Source organism: Phyllostomus discolor, chromosome 3 (genome assembly GCF_004126475.2).
Source record: "Phyllostomus discolor isolate MPI-MPIP mPhyDis1 chromosome 3, mPhyDis1.pri.v3, whole genome shotgun sequence".
Taxonomy (NCBI): Eukaryota; Metazoa; Chordata; class Mammalia; order Chiroptera; family Phyllostomidae; genus Phyllostomus; species Phyllostomus discolor.
Window position 1 is genome coordinate 209,071,543 of NC_040905.2, and position 20,478 is coordinate 209,092,020.

Consider the following 20,478-nt stretch of genomic DNA (forward strand, 5'->3'; position numbering starts at 1 on the left):
TAACTGTTAGATATACATATATATTTATTACATATAAGATATAAATACATATGTGCACTGCATATAAACTAAGTAAAAAAGTAGAAGGCTGTACTCCCAAAAAATGCAAGTGGGTAGCTCTGGGTGGTGACACAGTACTAGCTGGTATCCTCTTTCTGCTTATCTGCTGGTTCTACTCATGTGCAATAGATGTTATTTGAATAATCAAGGTGAAATTGAACACTCTACCAAACGAAAGTGAACCAGAATCCTCACAATCATTGAGCCCTAGGCTGTGGCTCACCACCCACCCCCCCAACTCCCAGGGAGGAGGGATCGGCCATGCTCACTCCTCTCGTCCCTCGTGCTCCTGACCTTGAGCTCCAGGAACCTGGGAGGGGACAGAGCGGGGACTGTGTTCCAAGAACAGGCGGCAGACCCACTGGCTGCGTAAACATGCCCCTCACATGTTGCCTGCTGGGTGCATCGACTCTGATGGCACCAGCCCCATGGAAGTTAACTGGCCTCCAAGGGCTTGTCTGAGGACAGGCAACGATGGGGGCTTGCCCAAGGTCATGTGAGCAGTGTTCCTACCTCAGGCCTTCTGCTACCATCAAGGCCACAGAGGACCTAAGCATGACCAAGATGCGGCAGGGGTTCCTAGCTTGAGGCCTTCTCCCCTGGGAGGTGTGGCTTTTCCTACCTGCCATGAGGACTTCATGCCCATGCATGCTAAACCCATTTTACAGATGGGCACCGAGTCCCTGTAGTGACTTCCCAGAGAAGACGCAATCCTGGAGTTGGCCAAAAGGTGGCAGCACCAGACCTTGTTTTCATCTCCTACAGGGCTTTGCATCCTCTACCGCCCTCTGGTGGTCATAAGAACACAGCTGGCCAATGCCCCACCCAAAGCCCCCCCCGCCCCCCCGCTCCCCCCCCCCCCCCCCCCCCGCTCCGCCCAGCACCCACAAACCTCACTGCAGCACCGCCATGAGGGGGCAGAATTTTTTTCTTTATTTCAAACAAAACAGTCCAGAAGTGCTTGGGAAGAACAGGAACCATGAGGAGCCAAGGATGGGGTTCCCCCCTAACCCAAGGCGTCCCTGCTTCCCTTGTCCAGAGCGGGGCTCCGCCCCAATTCCCACCCACAGGGTTGGACAGGGCAGCCACTGAGAGCCCCAACAGGGAGCCGGGGGAGGTAGCCTCTCTGTGCCCCTCAGGGGGCCGTTCCCCCGAAGATGTCCAGTGCAGTGCTAGAAACAGAGAACGCTGCGGGGACGGGGTGGACAAGAGGTAGAATGATCCCGTCACCCCCTGCACAGCATCGCCGAGTGCTGGTCCCGTGCACCCGGTCCCGGGCAGCCAGAGTCTTCTGCAGTCTTCGGCTTCCTTCCGGTGGGCTGCTCCGGTCACTGGGAGGCCTCTGCAATGGCCTTCTCTACCCGCAGGTACCAGGGCTCGATGCGGGTGTGACGCATGAGGTCGTCGAAGGCCTCCAGGCCCTCCATCACACGCAGCACGCCGTACACCGCCTGGGGGTGGGGGTTGGGGGACAGAGGGGGAGGGACAGAGGGGCATCCCGACCTGCCCCATCATCTGCCGGCTGTGTGCCCCGGGGCCTGTCACCTCCCCTGTCCAGGGCTTCATGACCCACTGAAGGACTAACTTTAGATGTGGGGCTTTGAACGAAGTATGAGGGATAACACCCTGATACTCCCTTTTGGGCAACCCCCTCGCTTCCCCCACCCAGAGTCTCCTTTGGGAAAATGCCTTCCCTTGTTCCCATGCCCTGAGACCTCTCCCACCACCCAGAGACCTGGGCCTACCAACCAGCCTGCCTGCAGGAACGCTTCCCTATGGACAGGGATGCAGGACTTTCGCTGGGGGGAGGCTGGGGCACTGGACAAAGGCTGGCCTTGGGCCAAGGAAATGAGATGCAACAGGGCATCCTGAGCCCTGGTAACACCACCTGGCCCCTGGATCCAGCCAGGCCTGAAGCCAACACCACCATTAAACTTGCCAGTTATGGGGACCAAGGCAGTTCCTTGCCGTTGGTTTCCCTTAAGCTCCTGATCACAGATGGAGCCACCTGCCTCTGAGGCGGGGGAGCTGGGAGATGGCGGTATTGCCTACACCTGGGGTCTCCTTGCCCGGGCTTCCCCGACCCAGAGCCAGGTCCCTCAACCTGGGCACGCCCCTGCCACCACCACACTCACCAGATCGGCCAGGTTCGGCTTCTGGCCCCCCATGAAGGGCCGGTCTTTGCCCACGGCTGCCACCCACTTGTTGGCGGCCTCATACAGATCCTTGCGCACGTCATCCTGGAGGTGATGCCTGGGCAGGGATGGGAAAGTCCGTCAGGGGCTCCTACCCAAGCCCAGGCGAGGTCGGCAGGAAGGCCAGCGCGCACGCGCGCACGCATGCGCACCATCACCTGCTCTTGAGCCGCTTGCTGATGAGGTACATGGCAGCTGCCCCCAGATACTTGGCCACAGCGCCCTCCACGGCCCCGAACTTGCCCTCCCGGACGATGTAGTCAAAGGAGGCCAGGGCCTCGGTAGGCGTGCGGTACACGTTGGGGGAGATCAGGTGCACCAGCCAGTCGTCCGCCCACTGCCGCCACTTCATCTCCTCCCTGCGGGCAAGCAAGGGACAGGGCGGGTCACGTGGGCTTTGGAGGCGGGGAGCAGAGCAGACCTGCTATCTGGACCCCCCCAGGGTATGGATGGGAAGCAGAGGTCTAAGCAGCAGGTCTTAGGGAGACACAGCCCCAGCCCTCGTGGTCTCCCACGCTGCTCACCTCCCGCCCCACCCCACGGCGTCTCGCTCAGCCCGGCCCCCTCTGGGGAAGACCCCTCACCCCTCTCCCCGGCAGCCGCAGCCCCACTCACGTCCTGGCCTCCTTCCCACCATACATTTGCTGGGCCTCCTTCTCATCCAGCATCAGCCAGTACTTGTTGCAGAACTCGGTCACCTCCTTGCCCTGGTCATTCAAGGACTTCATGGGTGGGTAGTAGGTGATGATGACTTCCAGGGGCTGCCTTCGGGACACAGGCAGGGTCTCACCGCAGCTCCCTTCTCCCCCAGGAGACCGAGCCCTGGCCTCCTGAGGTGACTGTCCACCCCAGCCTGACCTGGCCCCGAGGTGGAGCCAGGACCCGCCCACAAATGTTTCCCAGCCTCTTGGGGGTCCTACAGCAAGAGGGATTTGGGGCAGACACCAGGAACCCTTCCCTGACAGAGGAGATGTGCGGGGAGCGGAGGGGGAGGCTCAGAGTAGGACCGCCACAGCCCATTCTGGAAATGTCAGCAGCAGCCCCGCCCTGCTCCCGGTGCAGGACGCAGGTGAGGCCTCCCTGGAGACAGACGGGACAAAAGGCGGCTTGCGGGGCCTGCAAGGGTCCCCTTACCCGGACACCAGGTAGGTCTTGAGGGCACTGATGATGACAGAGGAGTCGTTCAGTTGTTGCTGGGGGAGGAGAGGCGGTTTAGACCGTGGGTAGGGGTGGGAGGCTCTAAACAACACTGATGCCCAGGCATTCCGGGGAAACTGGTTGGGTGGAACCGGGGCACCGTTGGCCCTCCTGGGGGTTCACCCCTAAAACTCATGCCCACTGAGCTCTCCCGTTTCCCCAGGACACAGTCCCCGCTCTCAGGGAAGCCCATCCTAAGCCCTCAGGGAGATCCAAGCACGGCTAGTGGGGAGGACCCAGTTTCTGGGCCCTGCCTGCCCCACCCCCTGCCTGGCCTCCAGGCACTGCTGCAGGCACTGAGGGGCAGGGTGGACTCCAGAAGCTACACACCAGCAGCCAAGCACTGGGCAGGCATTGCCTACAACCTGGAGGGTATGGTCCTCTGTTGGCTGATGAAGACGCAAGCCCAGAGAGGCTAAGTGACTAGCCCCAAGTCACAAAGCCAGTGAGAGACAGAGCCACGCCTTGAACCTAAAGCACCCTGATTTCAGAACCTACACTGTTGAGCCCGGTGGTGCTCCGTCAGCATCTCTCAGACCCGGCTGGTGTTTGGTGTTGGCGGGGAAGGACGGCAGCCCACACTTACTGAGCACCCACTGTATACCAGCTACTTTCCCCTCTAATTCTCAGCTGTGGCCAAGAGCCCAAGTTCCTCCCAGGGCTGCAAAGCAGGGCCTGACTCGGGGTATTCCAGGACGGCCCAGGACATGGTAGGGGGCTCTCAGAGCTCACCAAACTCTCTCCTTCCTGGGCCAGCAGGATAGGCACCTTCCTGTAGGAGGAGAACTTGATCTCGGCCCTACGCACGGGGTTCACCTCCACCACCTGGTAGGGCAGGGCGTGGAAGTCGAGGAAGGCACGGACCTTGCTGCAGAAGGGACACGTTTTATACTGGTACAGAGTCAGCTGCAGGTGGTCGGACAGGGAGAGCTGGGTGGAGAGCAGAGGGAGGGGGGCTTCTGAGGCCTGGTCCCCAGGCCCCCCCGCCAGCAAAGTTGTTTCCTAGAGGAGTCTTCTAAGATGCCCCTGAGAACATCAGGAGGAATGGGGGGGGGCAGGGAGAAAGGGGGAGGTGGGGAGCAGGCTCGTGCAGTGGACAGCCCAGCTCAGCCTCAATCCAGGGTGCTTTCCAGGCAGGACATCTAGTCTGTGCAGAAGGAACCTTCTGGTCTCTGTCCTACACTGGAAAGACACTCGTCCTCTTCCTCTTGTCCCAAGGGGACAGCAGACACCCACGTTGCTCTGCCCTCCCAGATGCAGAGCCATGTCTCCACTCAGAGCACACATCCCTGGGTGAGGGGGCAGAGCGCGGCCACAGCCCGTCAGCCAGCAGCCCAGCGTCAGCCAGAGTGGGTTCTACCCCAAACCTCCAAGGGAGAAGGGCTGTACCAGGGCCTTGGGCCTGGATCCTGGATCCTGCACGTCCATCAGGAAAGGTGTGCAGGTGAGCTCCTGTCCACTGCCCTCGATGTTCAGACGGGAAACTGAGGCTGGACCATGGAAGTGAGCAGGGAGATACAGAGACCTCTGCTCGCCTCCCACCCAGCCCTGTTACCCTGGGTCCAGGAAAAAGCACCTGAGGGTGGGTGGTGGGGCCCAGCAGAGTAAGGACTGTGCGGGTGCTGCGTACAAAGCATTTCAAGGGCAGCTGGGCCACCACCCGGCTGGGGGGACACTTCATGCCCCTCCCTTTCTCAGGACCTGGAGTCTAAGGGTCATCGGTCCCATAAAAATGCTAATAACAATACCAATAAATAAATACACAACCTTAGGATTTGGAATGGGGTAAAGTGAAAGAGGCTTTCTTTCCCTCTTCTGTGACCTCAAAAATCTTCCCCTTAAAAAGTCTTAAGTAAGTTAGAAAAACGACCTGAACACTAAGACAATTCCAGTTAGCAGGCATCAGTAGCGGCCCATTTCACAGATGGAAACGCTCAGGGCTTGGAATCAAAACCAAGTCACTCGCCCAAGGTCATGAGGGGACAGCGGGGGCGATTCCTGACCCCACCGCTTCCCAGAAGTCCCGAAGTTCGACGCTGCCCCCAGCGTCTGTACCTGTGCGCGGCTCAGTCCAGCCTCGGCTTACCTGCGCGGCTGAGCGCTCGGCGCGGAGATCCTGGGAGCGCAGGTGACAACGCGCGGTGTAGTACAGCCCCACGGCGCCCCCCAGGGCCAGAGCCGCAGCCCCCAGGAGCCGGCGGCTCCCATTGGGGGCGATGGCTGCGGGGCTCCGGCCTCCCGCCGCCCCCGCAACGCCAGCGCGACTGTGCACCGGTAGTCCGGGAGCCGGGATACCGCACAACCTCCAGGCCAGAGCGCGCCCGCCGGGCCACAGCACCCGTGCAGCCTGGGCCATGTTCACTCGGCCGGCGTAGCGGGCGGGAGCGCGAAACCAAGACCGCAGGGTTTAGGCTTCCCTTAAAGGGCCGGGCCTCGGGCTCTCAGCAGGTTGCCCGGGTGACGGTGACGCCGAGTGGGGAGGGATCCCCTCGCGGGTTGGGGCGTGTTTGCCCGGCGTCTACCTTTCCTACGCTCCGCAGGGCCGCAGAAACATGCGCGGGGATGTCTGGAAGTCGCTAAATTCCCCAGCTCCTGCACATATAGATGTAACAGAACTTGGTGGTGACCCGGGCCAAAGGCAGGGAATACCGGTAGCCTCGACTCGATTCGGCCACATAGCTCCCGGTGTGGCCTCTGAGCCCCAATGTCGTCTGTAATATATAATAACTTCTATTTCATTTGCCCAACCAAAAGAGACGAAACCTTTCGGAGTGTCACGGAGTCACGGCTTCGGGTCCTTATGGGCTGCGGCAGCAGCCACACCTCATACCTGACCGACAGTGGGCGCCAGAGACTCGGGTTTTTTTCTGCCCTCCCGGGCTACTGCAGCATTTCTCCTATGACCCGAACCATGAAAACTTTCCTACACGTTGGGGACCTAAGGAACCACGTGTCTAAGATTTCGCCCACGCGCAGGCGCCGGCTCTCCTACCCACAAGTTCCCAGAGGCAGGATGGGGCAGAATGGGGGCAGAATGGGGGTCCTAGTCTGCCCCGACCTTCTGCCGGGCTGGCTAGCCCTGGCGGAGGGCCGGAGCCTCCACCACTTAGGCTTCTCGGCGGGCAGCCCCAGGGTGGCCCCGCCCAGCGGCCGGGAGAGGGGCGGAGCTCGGGGAGCAGGCGGCGATCTGAAGGCGAGACGGGTTGTGGGTCCGGAGCGGTAGGGTCTACTGGCGGGGCGGGCCAGGAGCTCTGCTCGCTCGCTAGGCGGGAGATCCCGGCTGCCGCAGGTTAGGGGCTTAGGACGGGAGTGGGGCTCAAGCCTTGGGGTGGAGTCTTAGTGCGAGACGGCTCTTGGTCCTGAAGGTTCTGGACTTTGGGGCAAGGGTCCGGCCTCCCCGCCGACTTACGTCGCGTGGTTCCATTCTTCTGGTTTCGCCTTCCAGCCGCGGCCTGCAGCTTTCCCCCGGGGCCCGCCGTCCACGCCACGATCGACGCGTTCCCTCATCGCGCGTCCTTGCGGAGCCTGAACCCGCAACATCGGGCTTCTACGGGGACCGGGCACGCCGACAGAGGCGGGCGCAAGAGGCTAGGGCGACAGCTTCGGGGAAGCAGATGACTTGGAGACTGCTGAAGGGATCTTCGCTTTCTCCTGGGAAGGGGAATCGGGGCCAGGTTAGGGGTTTGGAACGGACCGCGGAGCCCTCCCATCCCCATTCCCCGCCCCTGGGTGGGTTGCAGCTGCAGGTGCCAACTCTGAGTTCAGGACTAGCACCTGCGAGTTGGGTCCCTGGAAACGGCAGCCCTTGAGAACTGTGGACAGCCGACCCCGTTTTACAGGTGGGGACACTGAGGCTGTTTCATGGTCACTCGCGCTTTTGGATTTGCTCCAACCGCTTCGCTCAGCACCTTTTGGGGACCGAGGCTCCTGAAGGGGCGGGTCTGGTGGACCTTCCTCAGAGGGGGCTGCCTGGGTGGGCGCGCCCGCCCTGCTATGTCAGCATCCCCAGGCGCCTCTAACGGTGTGTTCTGGAGCCCTGGCGAATGTGGCTTGCTGACAAAGCAGCCTGTCGCGTGCACAGCACGGGGGGGGGGGGGGGGGCAAGCTAAGGGGCGAGGTGTGGAGTATGAAGAGAGAATCATCAGCACCCTTTTCACCTTCTCCAGCCTGTTTCCCTTTCTGTAAAAATATTAGTGTCCCCTGCACTGAGGCGGGTCAGGAGTAAGTGAGAAAATTAATGGGGAGAAGCTGGAGGTTAGTGAGGTCCTTGCCTTAGAGGCCTTTTTTTTTTTTTTCCCACCTGGCAGCAGCTCCAGCTTTGCCAAATAATAGGAAGGAAACCCAGTGACCAGCCTCTCCACCAACAATGCTTGGCAAAGTTCTCCCTTTGCCCCCCTGGCCAAGATGGGGCGGACATTGGGGCAGGCCCATGCCTCTTGGCTTGCCTGCCAGGGCTCAGTGCCCTACACTGTCCCTCCCTTAATAAGCTCTTCTAGTCCGGCCTCCTGCCTGGGGCCAGCATTGGGCGCAGCCCTGCTCAATGCCCAGGGGACCTCGGGGCTGAGGAACCAGCTGTGGCTGAGCAGATCCAGGGACGGCTGTGCTCTTCCCTCTTGCTATGGGACATCAGGGGACAGGTGGCTCAAGCCCAGCGTTCTCACACAGAGGGGAGAAGGAGCCCCTGTCCAGGCATCGCCCAGATCCAGCCAGCCTGTGAGCTCTGTCCCAGGCTATGACTTCTGTAACCTGCCCTCTGTCTGGTGGCCAGTCTCCTCCTGGGGCTGAGTATACATGGCCTTCTATGGCCCCATGACAACTCCCCCCCGCCCATCTCTCCTTGTTCTTCTTGTATCTTTTAAAAAACAAAGCTGAGTAAACTTAAAGTGCAAATCGGTTTTGATCAGCGATTCATGAATTAGGTAGCATCCCATCTAGCAAGTACAAAATGGGGGACTTTTCCAGGCAGAAGCGCACAGGGACAAAAAAGAGTGTTACCTCATTACTGCCCACTGGGAAATGCCAGACTGACCCAGTTAAGGTTACATTCCTGGGGAAGGTTGCAATTGAAATTAGGTTAGGTATTAGAACTTAGTTTGGTGTGCTTAGCCCAAGTGACTCCATTTTGGACCTGTTGCCTTTTTAAACTGACTGCTCTGAACATACTTCTCTGTTCCCATCCTCTCTTCTGCAGCCTCTTAAGACTCAGGTTCTTCAGGATTTAGTCTTCACCCTCCTAGGCCACATGCACACAACCTCAGCCACCTTTCCCCTCCCCTGGTCTCTGTTACCGTCTCTGTCATGGACACCTGAAACCAACCTGTGGTTTCAGGTCAGCCCTATTCTGACTCCAGGCCTGAGTTTACAGCTGCCTCCAGGACGACGGGATGCTCACCACGTATCCCCTTCAGTTCCGGCACAACCACCCAACTGGCTGTCTCTCCCACTAACCGATTTCTCTCCCGTCAGCAAGGAGAACCCAGGAGTCCTATCAGCCTCTTTGCCCTCCCTGACTGCACAACCCCCACTTTGCCATTTCTCTTGCCCCTGGTACCCCAGGGGGTTCAACCCAAGTGCCCCAGTGCCCCTTCATCCCATTCAGAACCTACTGAAGAGATGAATCTCAAAATAATTAGGCTGAATGAAAGAGGCCAGACAATAAAGATTATATACTGTTTGGTTCTATTTGTATAAAACTGGGACATGCAAACATATGGTGACGGAAAGCAGGTTGGTGGTTGCCTGGGGGTGGGGGAGGGGCGTATAGTGGAGAGGAGAGGAGGGAAGGGGCATGAGGAATTTGGGGCGTAATGAATATGCTCGCTGTCTTGGCTGTGGTCGTGGTTTTGTGGGCATTTAGATATGTCGACACTTACCAAATTGCTCAAAAACCACAATGAAAGGGGTATGTCAAAAGGACCCAGGATTATAACCTTGAGCCCATTCTGACACAAATAAGTGATTGAATGAACAAATTGGGAGAAGAGAAATCTCCCGTGCAGAATTCCCAATTATGTAGACACCCTGCACTCCAGGAGATGGAGCAAAGCTCCCACTCCATAGCTTTGGGCTGTGCAGAGCGACCTCCTCCCCAAGAGGACGGTGTGCAGAGGGGGAAGGAGAGTCACCTTACCGTGGAGACACCTGACAACACACCTCAACCCGGGGGTCAAGGTCAGCATCAGCAGTGATCCACCCCGTGTTGCATTTGGTTGTCACACTTCTGTGGGGGACCCTGGCACAGGAAAAGGACCCTGTGTGCAAACCAAGGAAATCTGAATAAAGTATGGGCTTAATTTAAAAATAATGTATCAGTAGTGGTTCATTAATTGTAATATGTAAAACATGTTAATGATAAGGAAAATGATGCAGGGTATTATGGGAGCTCTGCAAACTATTTTCACAATTTTTCTACAAATCTGAAGCTTAAAATTTTATTTTTAAAAACTCTTCTAGCCCTGGCTGGTGTAGCTTAGTGGCTTGAGTGCCAGCCTTTGAACCAAAGGGTCGCTGGTTCCATTCCCAGTCAAGGCACATGCCTGGGTTGTGGGCCAGGTCCCCAGTAGGGGGCACATGAGAGGCAACCACACATTGATGTTTCTTTTCCTCTCTTTCTCCCTCCTTTCCCTTCTCTCTAAAAATAAAGAAATAAAATCTTTAAAAAATAAAAAATAAATTCTCTTCTAATTGTGCACTTTGAATACGTGGGGTCTATGGTGCATGGCTGGTGTTCCCAGGGGGATTTGTTAATAGCGTGTCAGTTTCTGTGGCGGTTCTAGGGCTGCTCTGACTTTCTCTGACTTCTTGAATCCATAAATCAGTGTGCTGGGAAATTCCCCACTTCTTTACCTACAGCATTCTCTTACCCTTCAGTGTCTGTAGAATCCACCTAGTTACAGCCTTTTTAAAATTTCCACTTCTATTTACTCGTGTCCTAGGTCTTTCTGTGTTGCGAAATGTTTCCAAGTTTCTACCTCTGACTTTTCCAAGAGTCAGCTTTTGGCTTTGGTATTCCCATTGTATCTTTCTCTTACTAATTTCTGCTCCTCACTTGCTCCTGTTTTCTTTGGATTTATTCTGCAGTTCCTTTTCTGAACTTTTACGCTGGACAGGGCTCTCGTGACTTGGCGGCATTTCTCATTATAGAGCTCACGCCCGAGGCCATGCATGCCCCGTGTTTACCGTGAGTCCACAACAGTGAGCCTGCAGGGTGTAGTCCGTTTCCTGCTAGATCTGGTGCTCACGTGGAGGGAAGCCCTTCAGACCTGTTTGCTTTTCAGATGGATCCTCGCCAAAGTCCCCTCGGGCCTCCGGAAGACAGGTCACCCGACCCTGCTTGCCCTTGCGGAACAGCAGCCCCCTTCCAAGCAGCCTTCCTCTCTGTCCTCCAGCCGGGGCTGCTCCAGCGCCTCCCTCGCCCCTCTCTTCACTGGCCAGGGTCCGCCTCTTCTCCTTTGAAGGTGGACATGCTCTCCCTCCCTTCGAAGCCTGACCTTGTCCTGCTCGCTGCCGGCCAAACCTTGCTCGTGATGCCCCTCCCCGAGAGGGAGAGGCTCCACCATGCCCCCACCCCATCTGAGATAAACACTTGGTGCCCCGGAGGAGCCCAGCTGGGACCCGCACCCTCCTCAACACTGAGAAGAAGGGGGAGGGGCAAAAGGGCCGCCGCCCAGTCAGTCTCCAGCACCCAGGGAGGACCCAGGCAGGCGCCCGAGTAACTCTCAGACATTGTTCTCCTTTAACCCCACCGTCTGGGCTGAGCACTCTCCCAGTGTGTCCTGGGCTCTGGGGGTACAAAGACAGAAACAGCCTGTTGCGAGAGTCAGACCCCCCTCCTCACACGAGCCACCTTGATGGTGTACAACAGACACCCAGCCGTGGGCCCAGGGAGCCTGGAGCGTGGGGGTGACCTAGGAGCATCCACCCGCCACCGGCTGGATGCCCGGAGCTCACCGCAGACCCTGCTCAGCGCAATGGCCTGCAGTCCCGGTCCTGGGGTCCTCATGGGTCCTCTCACCCAGAGGGGCAGGCAGGAGCACCCATCTAAGGGGTATGCTTGGGCCGGGCACCCGAGCACCAGAACCAGGAGACTGCCCTGGGCCCAGACCTTGTGTGGCAGGGCCTGTGGCCCGCTGCCCGGTGGGCGCCACCAGAGGGAGGGACCCAGTGGGTGTGTAACAGGCTTTGCGGCAGTGGCCACCTTTCAGAGCTTTCCCATAAGCAGGGTCTCCTCTGGGGGGAAAGGGCAGGAGCCGAGAAATGCTCGAGTGAGCGCTGGTGAGCCCGGGCGTGAGAGATGGGGCATGGGGGCTGGAGAGCTGCGTCCGGAAACTAGACAGTCAAGCCAAGGCCCTGGGGCACAGGCCTTCCCCGTCCCGGGTGTCTGGCCCTGCAGTGAGTGACCACGGAGGGCCCATCTGTGGACACCAGAAGTCCCTGCTACTGTGACCAGCCTCCTGGGGCATCTGCTTGAAAGCTTTTGGGCTCTGCCCCAGGCCCCAAGAAGCCTAGTGCCCCCTGTCTGGGGACCTGTTGCCCAGCCCTTCAGGCGAGTCAGAAGGGATTGCTGTCCCGCCAGCCATCCGTCATTCACGGCTGGGCTGGACCCTGTGCACGAGCTCCCGGAAACCAGTGCACGCGGTCAGACTGGGCCCGTCGGGTGCAATTAGCACGGAGAACACTTCGCTGTCTTCCTGAGGGGATTACCCCCAGCCCTGCGTGGGAGAGCAGGCCGCTGTGGTTCCTGGGAGCCTCACCTCTTGGGCATGTGCGGAGGGGAGAGCCACCTGCCAGTCACAGGTGGAGGGCGTGGCGGGTCTGGAACAGCCAGATTTCTCCTGGCTTCTTGCCATTGAGAGCCCCACGTGTGGATGGTGTTTACGTTCCTGCCGTTGCTGAAGGGACCCAGAGCAGTACGTGGGAGGCCCAGCCTTCCCAGGAGGGTCTTGGCCCCAGAGCTTCTGCGTGGCTTGCCGTGGCCTCCCTGGGGACCTTTGCAGCTCCGAGAGGGAGTGGGGAAAGTGGGTGGGGGTGGTCCTGTAGCACCAGCCCAGAGGCCACTGTGGGAACCAAGAGAGGGGCCAAGCGGAAGTAGGCACGTGCCTGGCGCACCCCACACGCTGCCACGCATGTAGTGCTGACCATTCTGAGAGCGCTGGGGCCCAGGGGTTGGCCCCAGCCCCGGGCAGGATGAAGCTGAGAGTCCCCTGCTGGGCTGGGTAGGTGCCCAGGCCCAGTGGGAGGGGGGTGGGCGAAAATGGGGCAGCCAGGGTCCTGTCAGGCCTGGAGCCAGCACCGAGATGCATGGGCCCTGTGTGGGTTTGGCCAGAAACTCGGAAATCACCTCATGTGGAGTCAGCCCGTGTCTGCACCAGCACTGTGTGCATGGCTTGAGGTGTGCACGGCCTCGAGAATCCGCAGTGCGTCCGTCTTGACGGAGCGGGGCACCAGCGGAGCGCAGGGGTGGGCAGCAGCTAGCAGGCACCTGGAGGGGCCAGGATTCCAGCAGGCGCCCCTGAGCTGGGGCCCTGCTCCTCCTGCACCTGGCCTGGCTTTCTCACACTGCACACCCCATGCCACCCGCCTCCCCAGCTCATACCAGGGAACACTGGCCACTCTGCTCCTTGACTTTAAGAGTCTAGAATATTCCACCCAGCGACTCCCTGGTGATCCAAGGCACTGCCCCTCCCCTAGTTAAAGTTCTCCGGGGCTCCATTGTCAGTCTCTCCCACATTTGAAGGCTCAAAGATACCTTTTAAGGTCAAAGAGAGTGGCGGGGGTGGAGCCCCTGGGCCTGCTTGTGCGGATGAGAGGGGCAGGGGGGCAGCCACAGGGTCCTGGAGGGCAGTGAGCTTGGGTGGCAGCAACATCCTCGAAGCTTTGCTCATCTCCACTTCCTGCCCTTTCATCACCCGGACAGGCGGGCAGGGCAGGGCCTGGGGCGGGGGGTGGGGAGGGCTCTCTGCCTCAGGATGGCCGAGGCCGCACCCTGCCTCCATCCAGCTCTGAGCCCCGTCCAAAGCCCCTTCCCTTGGCACCGCTGCCCCACAGCCCAGGATGGAGGCACTGGCTTCTGAGCAGCAGGTGGGCAGAACCAGTGAGGTCCCTGCCCGTTTCTGGGGGCCAGCAAACCCTCTCAAATCAGCCTCACAGGCCTGGCATCCAGACAGCTTCTACCCTCGTGGTGACATCTGGGAGACACAGCCCGGTGCCTGGGACCCATCCCTACCTCCCAGGGACGGCCAACCCCCAGGGAGGAAACTGCTGCCCAGCTCACAGCTGGGTCAGCCACGGCAGGAACACGTATGGGGACGTAGGCCCGGGCCACTGGACTCCGCAGACCCAGGCTGCGGCCAGAGACGGTGGCTGGTCTCAGAGACCTCCCAAGGACAAGCCATGTCTTCGTGCTCCTGTGACCCAAAGCACCTGGTGTCCAGAGCGGTGGGGTGGAGAGCCGGGGACCTCCAGGCCCTAGCCCCCTGACCCAGCACAGGTGTGCACCCCTCATCGTCCCCCCATCAGGATGCGGCTGGGACTGCAGCCTCCACCCTGTTCTGCTGAGCAACCGCACGTGCGGCCGGAGCGCCCAGCTCGGGGTCTGTGCCCACTGGGCCCACAGGAGGGGCCGAGTCCGCAGGGGTCGGCTCCGGTCCGGGTGCGCTGCTGCAGACGGAGAGTGGAGGACGGCAGGGGCCGCTCTAGGCAGGCGCCCTTGCAGATCGGCCTCTGAGGGGGGCTCTCCTCCTGTGCCAGGGCTGGCCTGGGGCCCCTGGGAGGGCGAGGCGCTGGGCACTGAGTCCTCAGGAAACACACTCTGTTCTTTCTGCGTTTAGCGGCCCCACCCATCTCTGTCCCCTCTGAGAACCGGGAAACAGGACGTGATCTGTTGCGGTGACGCTTTCTTGGCATTCGTCGGGTGCCCAGGAAGGGAGCCTCCCGCAGTACCCCACCTTGGCCTTGGGCCCAGCAGGGGCTCCTGGAGGTCAGAGATGATGGTCCAGATTGGGATGACTGAACACAAACAGGACCGCCCTGAGCAGAGGGAAGGGACACAGTGTGCACAGGGAGCCCTTGTCCCAGCAGAGGTGTGGCGCCCTGGGGAAAGTCCCCTCTTGTCTCCCCTGGCCTTCCTGCCTGTCCATGTTGCCCAATCCTGCCGTGGAGAAAAGGGGCAGAAATCTTACCAAATGTTTCAGCGGGAGTTGCTGGAAGTTACTTCACCCTTTCAGAATTTGCCAAAGGGCAAATCACTCCACCCGGGGGTGAGCCGGTGAGCAGGAGGACCATAAATAGGGCCCCAGGCCAGCCTCCTCACTCGCCTCCCCTTCCTCCACCACCTGCCAGGCTCTGAAGCTGCCCAGCTGCCTCAGCCCTGAAACCATGCCCCTCGGTCTCCTGTGGCTGGGCCTCACCCTGCTGGGCGCCCTGCAGACCCAGGCCCAGGGCCCCACCGAAAACCTGATCCCAGCCCCACGCCTGTCCAGGGTCCCGCTGCAGCCGAACTTCCAAGATGACCAGGTAAGGGGCCCGGCAGGACAGTTGAGGGGAGACCCCCAGGAACAGTGGGAGCAGGGGGAGGAGGAGCAGAGTCTTAGGGAGCGTGGTAGGACAGGATGGGCCCAGGCCTCAGCTCAGCCTGCCCTTGGGTCCCCTGATAAAAGAAGCCATGTCCCATGCCCCCGTCCCCACCCCGGCCCTGCCGACCTGCCCAGCTTTGCACTCTCTCCCGTGACCTCCACAGTCCACACAAAGTGGGAACATGTTCAGTCCCTCTGCATGATGAGGAAACTGAGGCACAGGGGGGCCAGCTGGCCACTGCCAAGGGTCACTCCATCCCTGCCGGACTCCAGGCTCCCTGCTGGCCTGCCAGTCTCCGGCGGCTGGCGGCTGCATCAGCGCAGGCCTGGCCCAGGCCTGAGCGCCCAGTCAGGAGGCCTGCGGCCCTGGCAGAGGGGCTCCTGGTCCTGGGCCAGGCTGCCCGGAGGTGCACGCAGGAACAGAGCAGGGGAGGACCTCCGGGGCCCGCACTGCCCCTCACCAGCCCCCTGCAGTTCCAGGGAAAGTGGTACGTCGTGGGCCTGGCGGGGAACGCAGTTTCAGAAGAAGAACACGGCCAGTTTAAGATGTACACCACCACCTACGAGCTGAAAGAAGACCACAGCTACAACGTCACCTCCGTCCTGCTCAAGTGAGAGCCACCACCTCCTGGGGGAGCCTGGGGGACACGGGGGCCGCCTGGGGGGTAGGTTCTGATGTCATGGCCGGGGGATGACGGATGCTGACAGTCATTCATCCTGCTATTCGGGACTAGGATTCATAGACTTGCCCCTTCCTTTCTTCATCCATTGCACCGGAATGCATCGGTCACTTCTGTGTAGACAGCAGCAGGGATGGGCAGAGAGCCCTCAGGAACGAGACAGGGGGAGCAGGGGTGTCCCCCTGCAGTGGGGGGGGGGGGTCACTGGGCCCAGCCTGGAACCCCACCCAGGACTTCACTGGGGGCTTCCAGGGAGGTGCCTCTGGGCCAGGCCTTGAAGAAGCCCACCTGCCTCGGAAGGAGGTGCGGGGCGAGGGTGGGGGGCTCAGGCAGCCGCAGGCCGTAGCGTGGCTGCCCCTGGCACAAGCTCGTGAGCAGCCTGGAGGTGAGGGTGGGGGTGGGGGTCACACTGCCAGGGCCTCAGACCCTGGCACCCCAAAAATCTGATGAGAAGCACAGGGTCCCTCCCTCTGGCTGCAGTGGGGAGAGCAATGGTGGGGTGCCAGGGCTCACCCAGCTCTGTGGGTTTCTGGTTCTGGCACCTCAGGGGGAGGGGCTGGAGCAGTCGTGCAGTGGGGGCGGAACAGGGGTGGGTTTGCGAGCCAAGGACACAGTGAGAGGCCAGGGCTGGCCCAGGGGCCAGGGCAGTCCTTGGGACAGGGAGCAGACCAGAGCCTTGGGGGGGGTCAATCCCCAGAAGAGGGTATAGAAAGGGACACAGCAAGACAAGAGTAGGGGACCAGTGCCCAGGGTTGGGGGACAGTGCACAGGGAAGGCCACCAAGAGGAGACAGCCCGGAAGAGGGAAGGACGGTGGGAGTCAGGAGGCCCAGGGCGGCCCACACAGGACAGCCAGGGACAGGCTCAGATGGGACTGGGGGGCGGATGGGCTGGGCTGGCCCCGGGGCACCAGAATTCTGGCCCCTCCAGCTGCAGCCCTGGCCCTCAGTGCATCCAGCGCAGGGGGTCGGTGCCTGCGTGTCTCCCCCACTCAACCACACGTCTCTCCCCTCCAGAGGCCAGAGCTGTGACTACTTCATCAGACCTTTTGTTCCAAGTGCCCGGCCTGGAGAGTACACCCTGGGCAACATTAAGAGTGAGTCCTGAGTGATGCGGGCCCTGGGGGTGGGGTCCCAGGCACAGGGTCCCCCCAGAGGGGGAGCAGACCTCCCTGCACCCCACACCGATGCTGTCCTGTGCGGGGCTGGGGAGAGACGAGCTGCTGTGTCCAACCAGCCAGGGCTGACCCCTCGCTGTCCACCCCACAGCTTACCCGAATCTGCAGAGCTACACCGTGCGAGTGGCTGCCACCAACTACAACCAGTTCGCCACGGTGTTCTTCAAGAAGGTCTTCAATAACCAGGAGTACTTCAAGATCACCCTCTACGGTGGGTCTTCACCCACCCCCTCCCCCAGCAGGACCCAGCCCCTGCTCGCTGTCGGGGGAGGGGAGCGGCCTATCCCCGCTCAGCCCCCCAGGTCTCCCCCAGGGCCACCACCGCTTCTCTGAGCCCCGGGGAGGCCAGGGGAGGACGGCTTTCTGAAGACTCTCCAAGCGGAAGCGGTCTGAGGCTCGTTCTCCCATTCGACGATATTAACGGTGTGTCCGCCGGCCGCTCGCTGGCCATGTTGACCACAGGGAGGACCAAGGAACTACCCGCTAAACTGAAGGAGAACTTCATCCGCTTCGCCAAGTCCCTGGGCCTCACCAGCGACCACATCCTCTTCCCTGTCCCGATCGGTAATGGCCAGTTGGGCGGAGGAGAAAGGGACGTGGGGACTGTCCAGGTCTGATGTTGTGCCCCCAGGGAAAGGGGAGAGGAGGGACTCAGTCCCCAGCTCCCGTCACTGGGGCCCCCTGGGAGCTGCTTTGGGGTCAGGAGGACCACGCCCCACCCCTAGGGTCTGTGGAGCCCCCAGGGATCAGGGGCCCAAGCGCTGTTCCCTGATAGACAGCTTGGGCCTAACTCAGATGAGTGTTTCAGGCTCAAGGCCAGGTTTCCTCAGTCTTGTTGCCTGGGGCCCCCTCCCCCATACCCCACATGCTGCTCTCTCGGCCGTTTCTGCCTCACACTCCCAGGCCCCCCTTCATCCTGGGCCGCCTCTCCAGACACCCCAGGTTCTGCTGTTCTGGGCTGCCTCCTCCCTCACCCGGCACTTGCTCACCACTGGCTTGGGAGGTGCCTTAGTCCGCAGGCAACCTGGCAGGCTACTCAAAGAGCCACCAGCCTCTCCAAAGCGGAGGGGTTGCCAGGGCTCCTAAGGTTAAGGGGCAGGAGACCTGAGTGCCCAATCAGGTGGCTGGGCCTCATCTGCCTCCTCTGGAGAACAGGTGGCCAGCTCCGCCCCCACCCCGCCCAGGTCTTCCCAGGCCTTTCTCCGGATTCCCTCCCCCCCTCCCCTGCCCCTCTGCTGCCCCAGCCCTGAAGGGAACCCCTAAATCTTCTGCTGCTTGGCTGGGTGGGGGCCTGGGGCAGCCCAGGGGCAGTGCAGGGCTCACACACACGCTGCCCATTTGTGACGGACCGTCTCCCCCACAGATAAGTGCATCGACGACGACGAGTGAGCTGGCGGTGAGTATCCGGCTGGGGACAGGGCTGATGGGGCCGAAGCGCAGAGGCCTGCCGTGCCCCCACCTGACGCTGCCGCCGACGTGCCTCCCGTCTCTCTCCCTCCCCACGGCCCTCGCATCAGCCTCTGCCCAAGATGCCACCCAGCTGCCCCCACCAGCCCGGATGCCAGTGAGAGGGCCAGGAGACCCTTCTCACAGTCCAGCCCACCAAGCTGCCCCCTAAGCCACCCTGCTGATGGAATCGCTCCCTGACTGCCAAATAAACCCGTGCTCCCAGTCCCCCAGTCTGTGCTCCTTGCCGCCCGGGCCACCTGGGAGGGGAAGGGGCAAAGGTGGGCTCTCAATACCGCTCCCAGACCTCCCTTGGGGTCCTCAGTGAGGACAGAGGCCACAGAATTGGAGTCCGTCCTCGATTGAACACTTCCTGGCCCCCAACCCTGGGTCTACCGCCAGGCCAGTGGGAGCCCCCGCGTGTCCTGGCCTTTGAGGGGTACCCAGACCAATGGAGACACTGGCAGGCTCACACTTCATGCCTATACTTGGCCACCTGCAATAGGTCCTAGAGCGAAGGCTCAGCCAGGGCCAGGGAGCTGGAGGGACAGGGGAGGCTCAGTTGCTGTCACCCCCAACTCACCAGGACCCGTATGGGTGCTGGAAGGTGGCCGCCAGGCCAGGAGGGGTGCACAGTGGGTAAGGCAGGGGAATGTCCAGCGTGAGGCTGTGCCAGGCAGAGGGGGTCACCAGGGGTAGGCCCCTGCCCCTTTGCCAGCCTGCTATGGTCCCAGTGCTCACCCTCCTGCCCCCCCATGACTGGCACTGGCCATCCTGACCCCATTCAGAGCACTGCCCCTCACCCACACCTCTGTGATGACCTCTCAGACCATCGGGGACAGGCTGGGGGAGGCGAAGAGGGGTGCATGCTGCTGGGGATCCAGATTCCAGCAGGCTTGAGGGCGCCAGGCCCGCACCACCCCTTCGCCGGGCCTGTGTCTGGGGCCCGACAAGCTCCTGTCCACCCACGGGCTGCAGCGTCTGCGTCTGTATCGCATACAGGAACCCCTCTCCGGCCTCTTCTCCCCTTGCAAGGTCAAGGCCAGAGACCAGGGGACAAACACACAGACTCAGGATGGGCAGCAGACCCTCAGGGAGACCCTCAGATTCCCAGAAACATGCCAAGGCTCGCACAGGCACACGCCACACAGACCCAGCAGGTGGACGCAAACGTGCACGCAGGGAACCGGCACCGAGAGGCGTGATGCACACGTCCGCCCGTGTGAGCACCCAGCTGCCCCCAGGCGCCCCCCAGCACCCTCTCAGAGCCAGAGATCCATCCCTCTTCAGGAACGGCCCAGGTGCCCTCTGCCACCTGCTCCATCTGTGGGCACAGGCATCTCCGAGGGGACTGTGAGGGCTCAGTGGGCCCGGGTGGGGAGGAGTGGAGGCTTGGGTGGGGGGCGGCTGATTGGAGGACTGGAGGAAGGATGCCCACCCCTTATAGTCAGGGGGTTGGCTGACCTGAGTGAGGGACCAGTCACAAAAACTCTTCAGGCACTGGTTCGGCTGAGGCCTCACCTGCACTCAATCTGCTTCAGAAAGAAGGCGGGGCGCTGCCCATATGCGAGTCAGCGGTGGCCCCGATTACAGGCTGTGGACCCCCCCTTCCTCAGGTGAAATAGTGGGACAGCTTCTGGGACAGAAGATCCCTCCCGGATGTCACAGTTAAGAAGCATAACTGGGCCTCACCGCTCTCCTGGGGTTGGCCTTAACAACCAGTGTGAGGCCAGGACCAGGTTGCCGCAGCCATGGGGCCTGCTGGTGGCAACAGCTACAGGAGTCCTCCTCCCCTGGGACACGCGCCTCACTCTCAGCTGGAGCCCTGGAGGTCACACCTGTGGGCCCAGCTCAAGAGCGACACCTGCCAGCCGGGTGACTTCGGGCAGGCCTCCTTTCCCCAGCTAGTAAAAGGGGTGAGGGGTGAGGGCAGCTGGGTCGACCTTATCCCGCAGCTTTCCTTGACCGACAGCCATTCACAGCCCTCTGCCGCACAGAATGTGACTTGCACGGAGGCCATGAATGAAAATGGTCCGGAAGCCATACAGGGTCTTTAGAAACCTTGAGTCTCAGATTTTTTTTTTAAAGATTTTATTTATTTTCAGAGAGGGAAGGGAGGGAGAAAGAGAGAGAAACATCAATGTGCGGTTG

The 20,478-nt window shown here is 60.8% G+C and overlaps 2 protein-coding genes and 1 long non-coding RNA gene across 7 annotated transcripts; 1 reads left to right on the plus strand and 2 right to left on the minus strand.

Annotated features, from left to right (window-relative positions):
* Positions 1-970: 970 nt before the first annotated feature.
* On the minus strand, positions 971-6,301 carry PTGES2 (prostaglandin E synthase 2). Of its 4 annotated transcripts, none has more exons than XM_028513805.2 (7): positions 5,539-6,301; positions 4,185-4,382; positions 3,390-3,448; positions 2,871-3,020; positions 2,414-2,614; positions 2,196-2,313; positions 971-1,511 (listed from the first exon to the last, which is right to left on the minus strand). In XM_028513805.2, exons 1-7 carry the CDS (start codon positions 5,806-5,808, stop codon positions 1,389-1,391), a joined length of 1,119 nt encoding a protein of 372 aa, XP_028369606.1. In that variant the 5' UTR covers positions 5,809-6,301; the 3' UTR covers positions 971-1,388. The 4 variants fall into 4 exon arrangements, with proteins under 4 accessions (XP_028369606.1, XP_035878178.1, XP_035878179.1 ...); XM_036022285.1 differs by having other exon boundaries at positions 4,185-4,320; positions 5,539-5,802; XM_036022286.1 differs by lacking the exon at positions 5,539-6,301 and adding an exon at positions 4,842-5,474.
* Positions 6,302-7,300: 999 nt separating this feature from the next.
* Positions 7,301-20,398, minus strand: LOC118499823. The gene is made up of 2 exons (XR_004902366.1): positions 20,271-20,398; positions 7,301-7,631 (listed from the first exon to the last, which is right to left on the minus strand). It is a non-coding gene; the product is annotated as an uncharacterized LOC118499823 (long non-coding RNA).
* LCN2 (lipocalin 2) lies at positions 14,746-18,555 on the plus strand. Of its 2 annotated transcripts, none has more exons than XM_028531064.2 (7): positions 14,746-14,966; positions 15,500-15,636; positions 16,721-16,800; positions 16,973-17,092; positions 17,344-17,445; positions 18,245-18,277; positions 18,358-18,555. In XM_028531064.2, the coding sequence occupies exons 1-6, from the start codon at positions 14,829-14,831 to the stop codon at positions 18,268-18,270; spliced, it is 603 nt and encodes a 200-aa protein (XP_028386865.1). In that variant the 5' UTR covers positions 14,746-14,828; the 3' UTR covers positions 18,271-18,277; positions 18,358-18,555. The 2 variants fall into 2 exon arrangements, with proteins under 2 accessions (XP_028386865.1, XP_035878181.1); XM_036022288.1 differs by having other exon boundaries at positions 18,399-18,555.
* Positions 20,399-20,478: the final 80 nt, after the last annotated feature.

What these genes read in the sequence shown, in the direction of transcription:
- PTGES2 (XM_028513805.2), bottom strand. Translation starts at nt 5,808, where the DNA reads ATGGCCCAGGCTGCACGGGTGCTGTGGCCCGGCGGGCGCGCTCTGGCC. An exon ending in CCGAGCGCTCAGCCGCGCAG is followed by an intron (nt 4,383 to 5,538) that starts GTAAGCCGAGGC and finishes CTCTCCACCCAG; the next exon opens with CTCTCCCTGTCCGACCACCT. An exon ending in AGCCGAACCTGGCCGATCTG is followed by an intron (nt 1,512 to 2,195) that starts GTGAGTGTGGTG and finishes CCCCACCCCCAG; the next exon opens with GCGGTGTACGGCGTGCTGCG.
- LCN2 (XM_028531064.2), top strand. Translation starts at nt 14,829, where the DNA reads ATGCCCCTCGGTCTCCTGTGGCTGGGCCTCACCCTGCTGGGCGCCCTG. An exon ending in GTCACCTCCGTCCTGCTCAA is followed by an intron (nt 15,637 to 16,720) that starts GTGAGAGCCACC and finishes TCTCCCCTCCAG; the next exon opens with AGGCCAGAGCTGTGACTACT. An exon ending in CACCCTGGGCAACATTAAGA is followed by an intron (nt 16,801 to 16,972) that starts GTGAGTCCTGAG and finishes TCCACCCCACAG; the next exon opens with CTTACCCGAATCTGCAGAGC.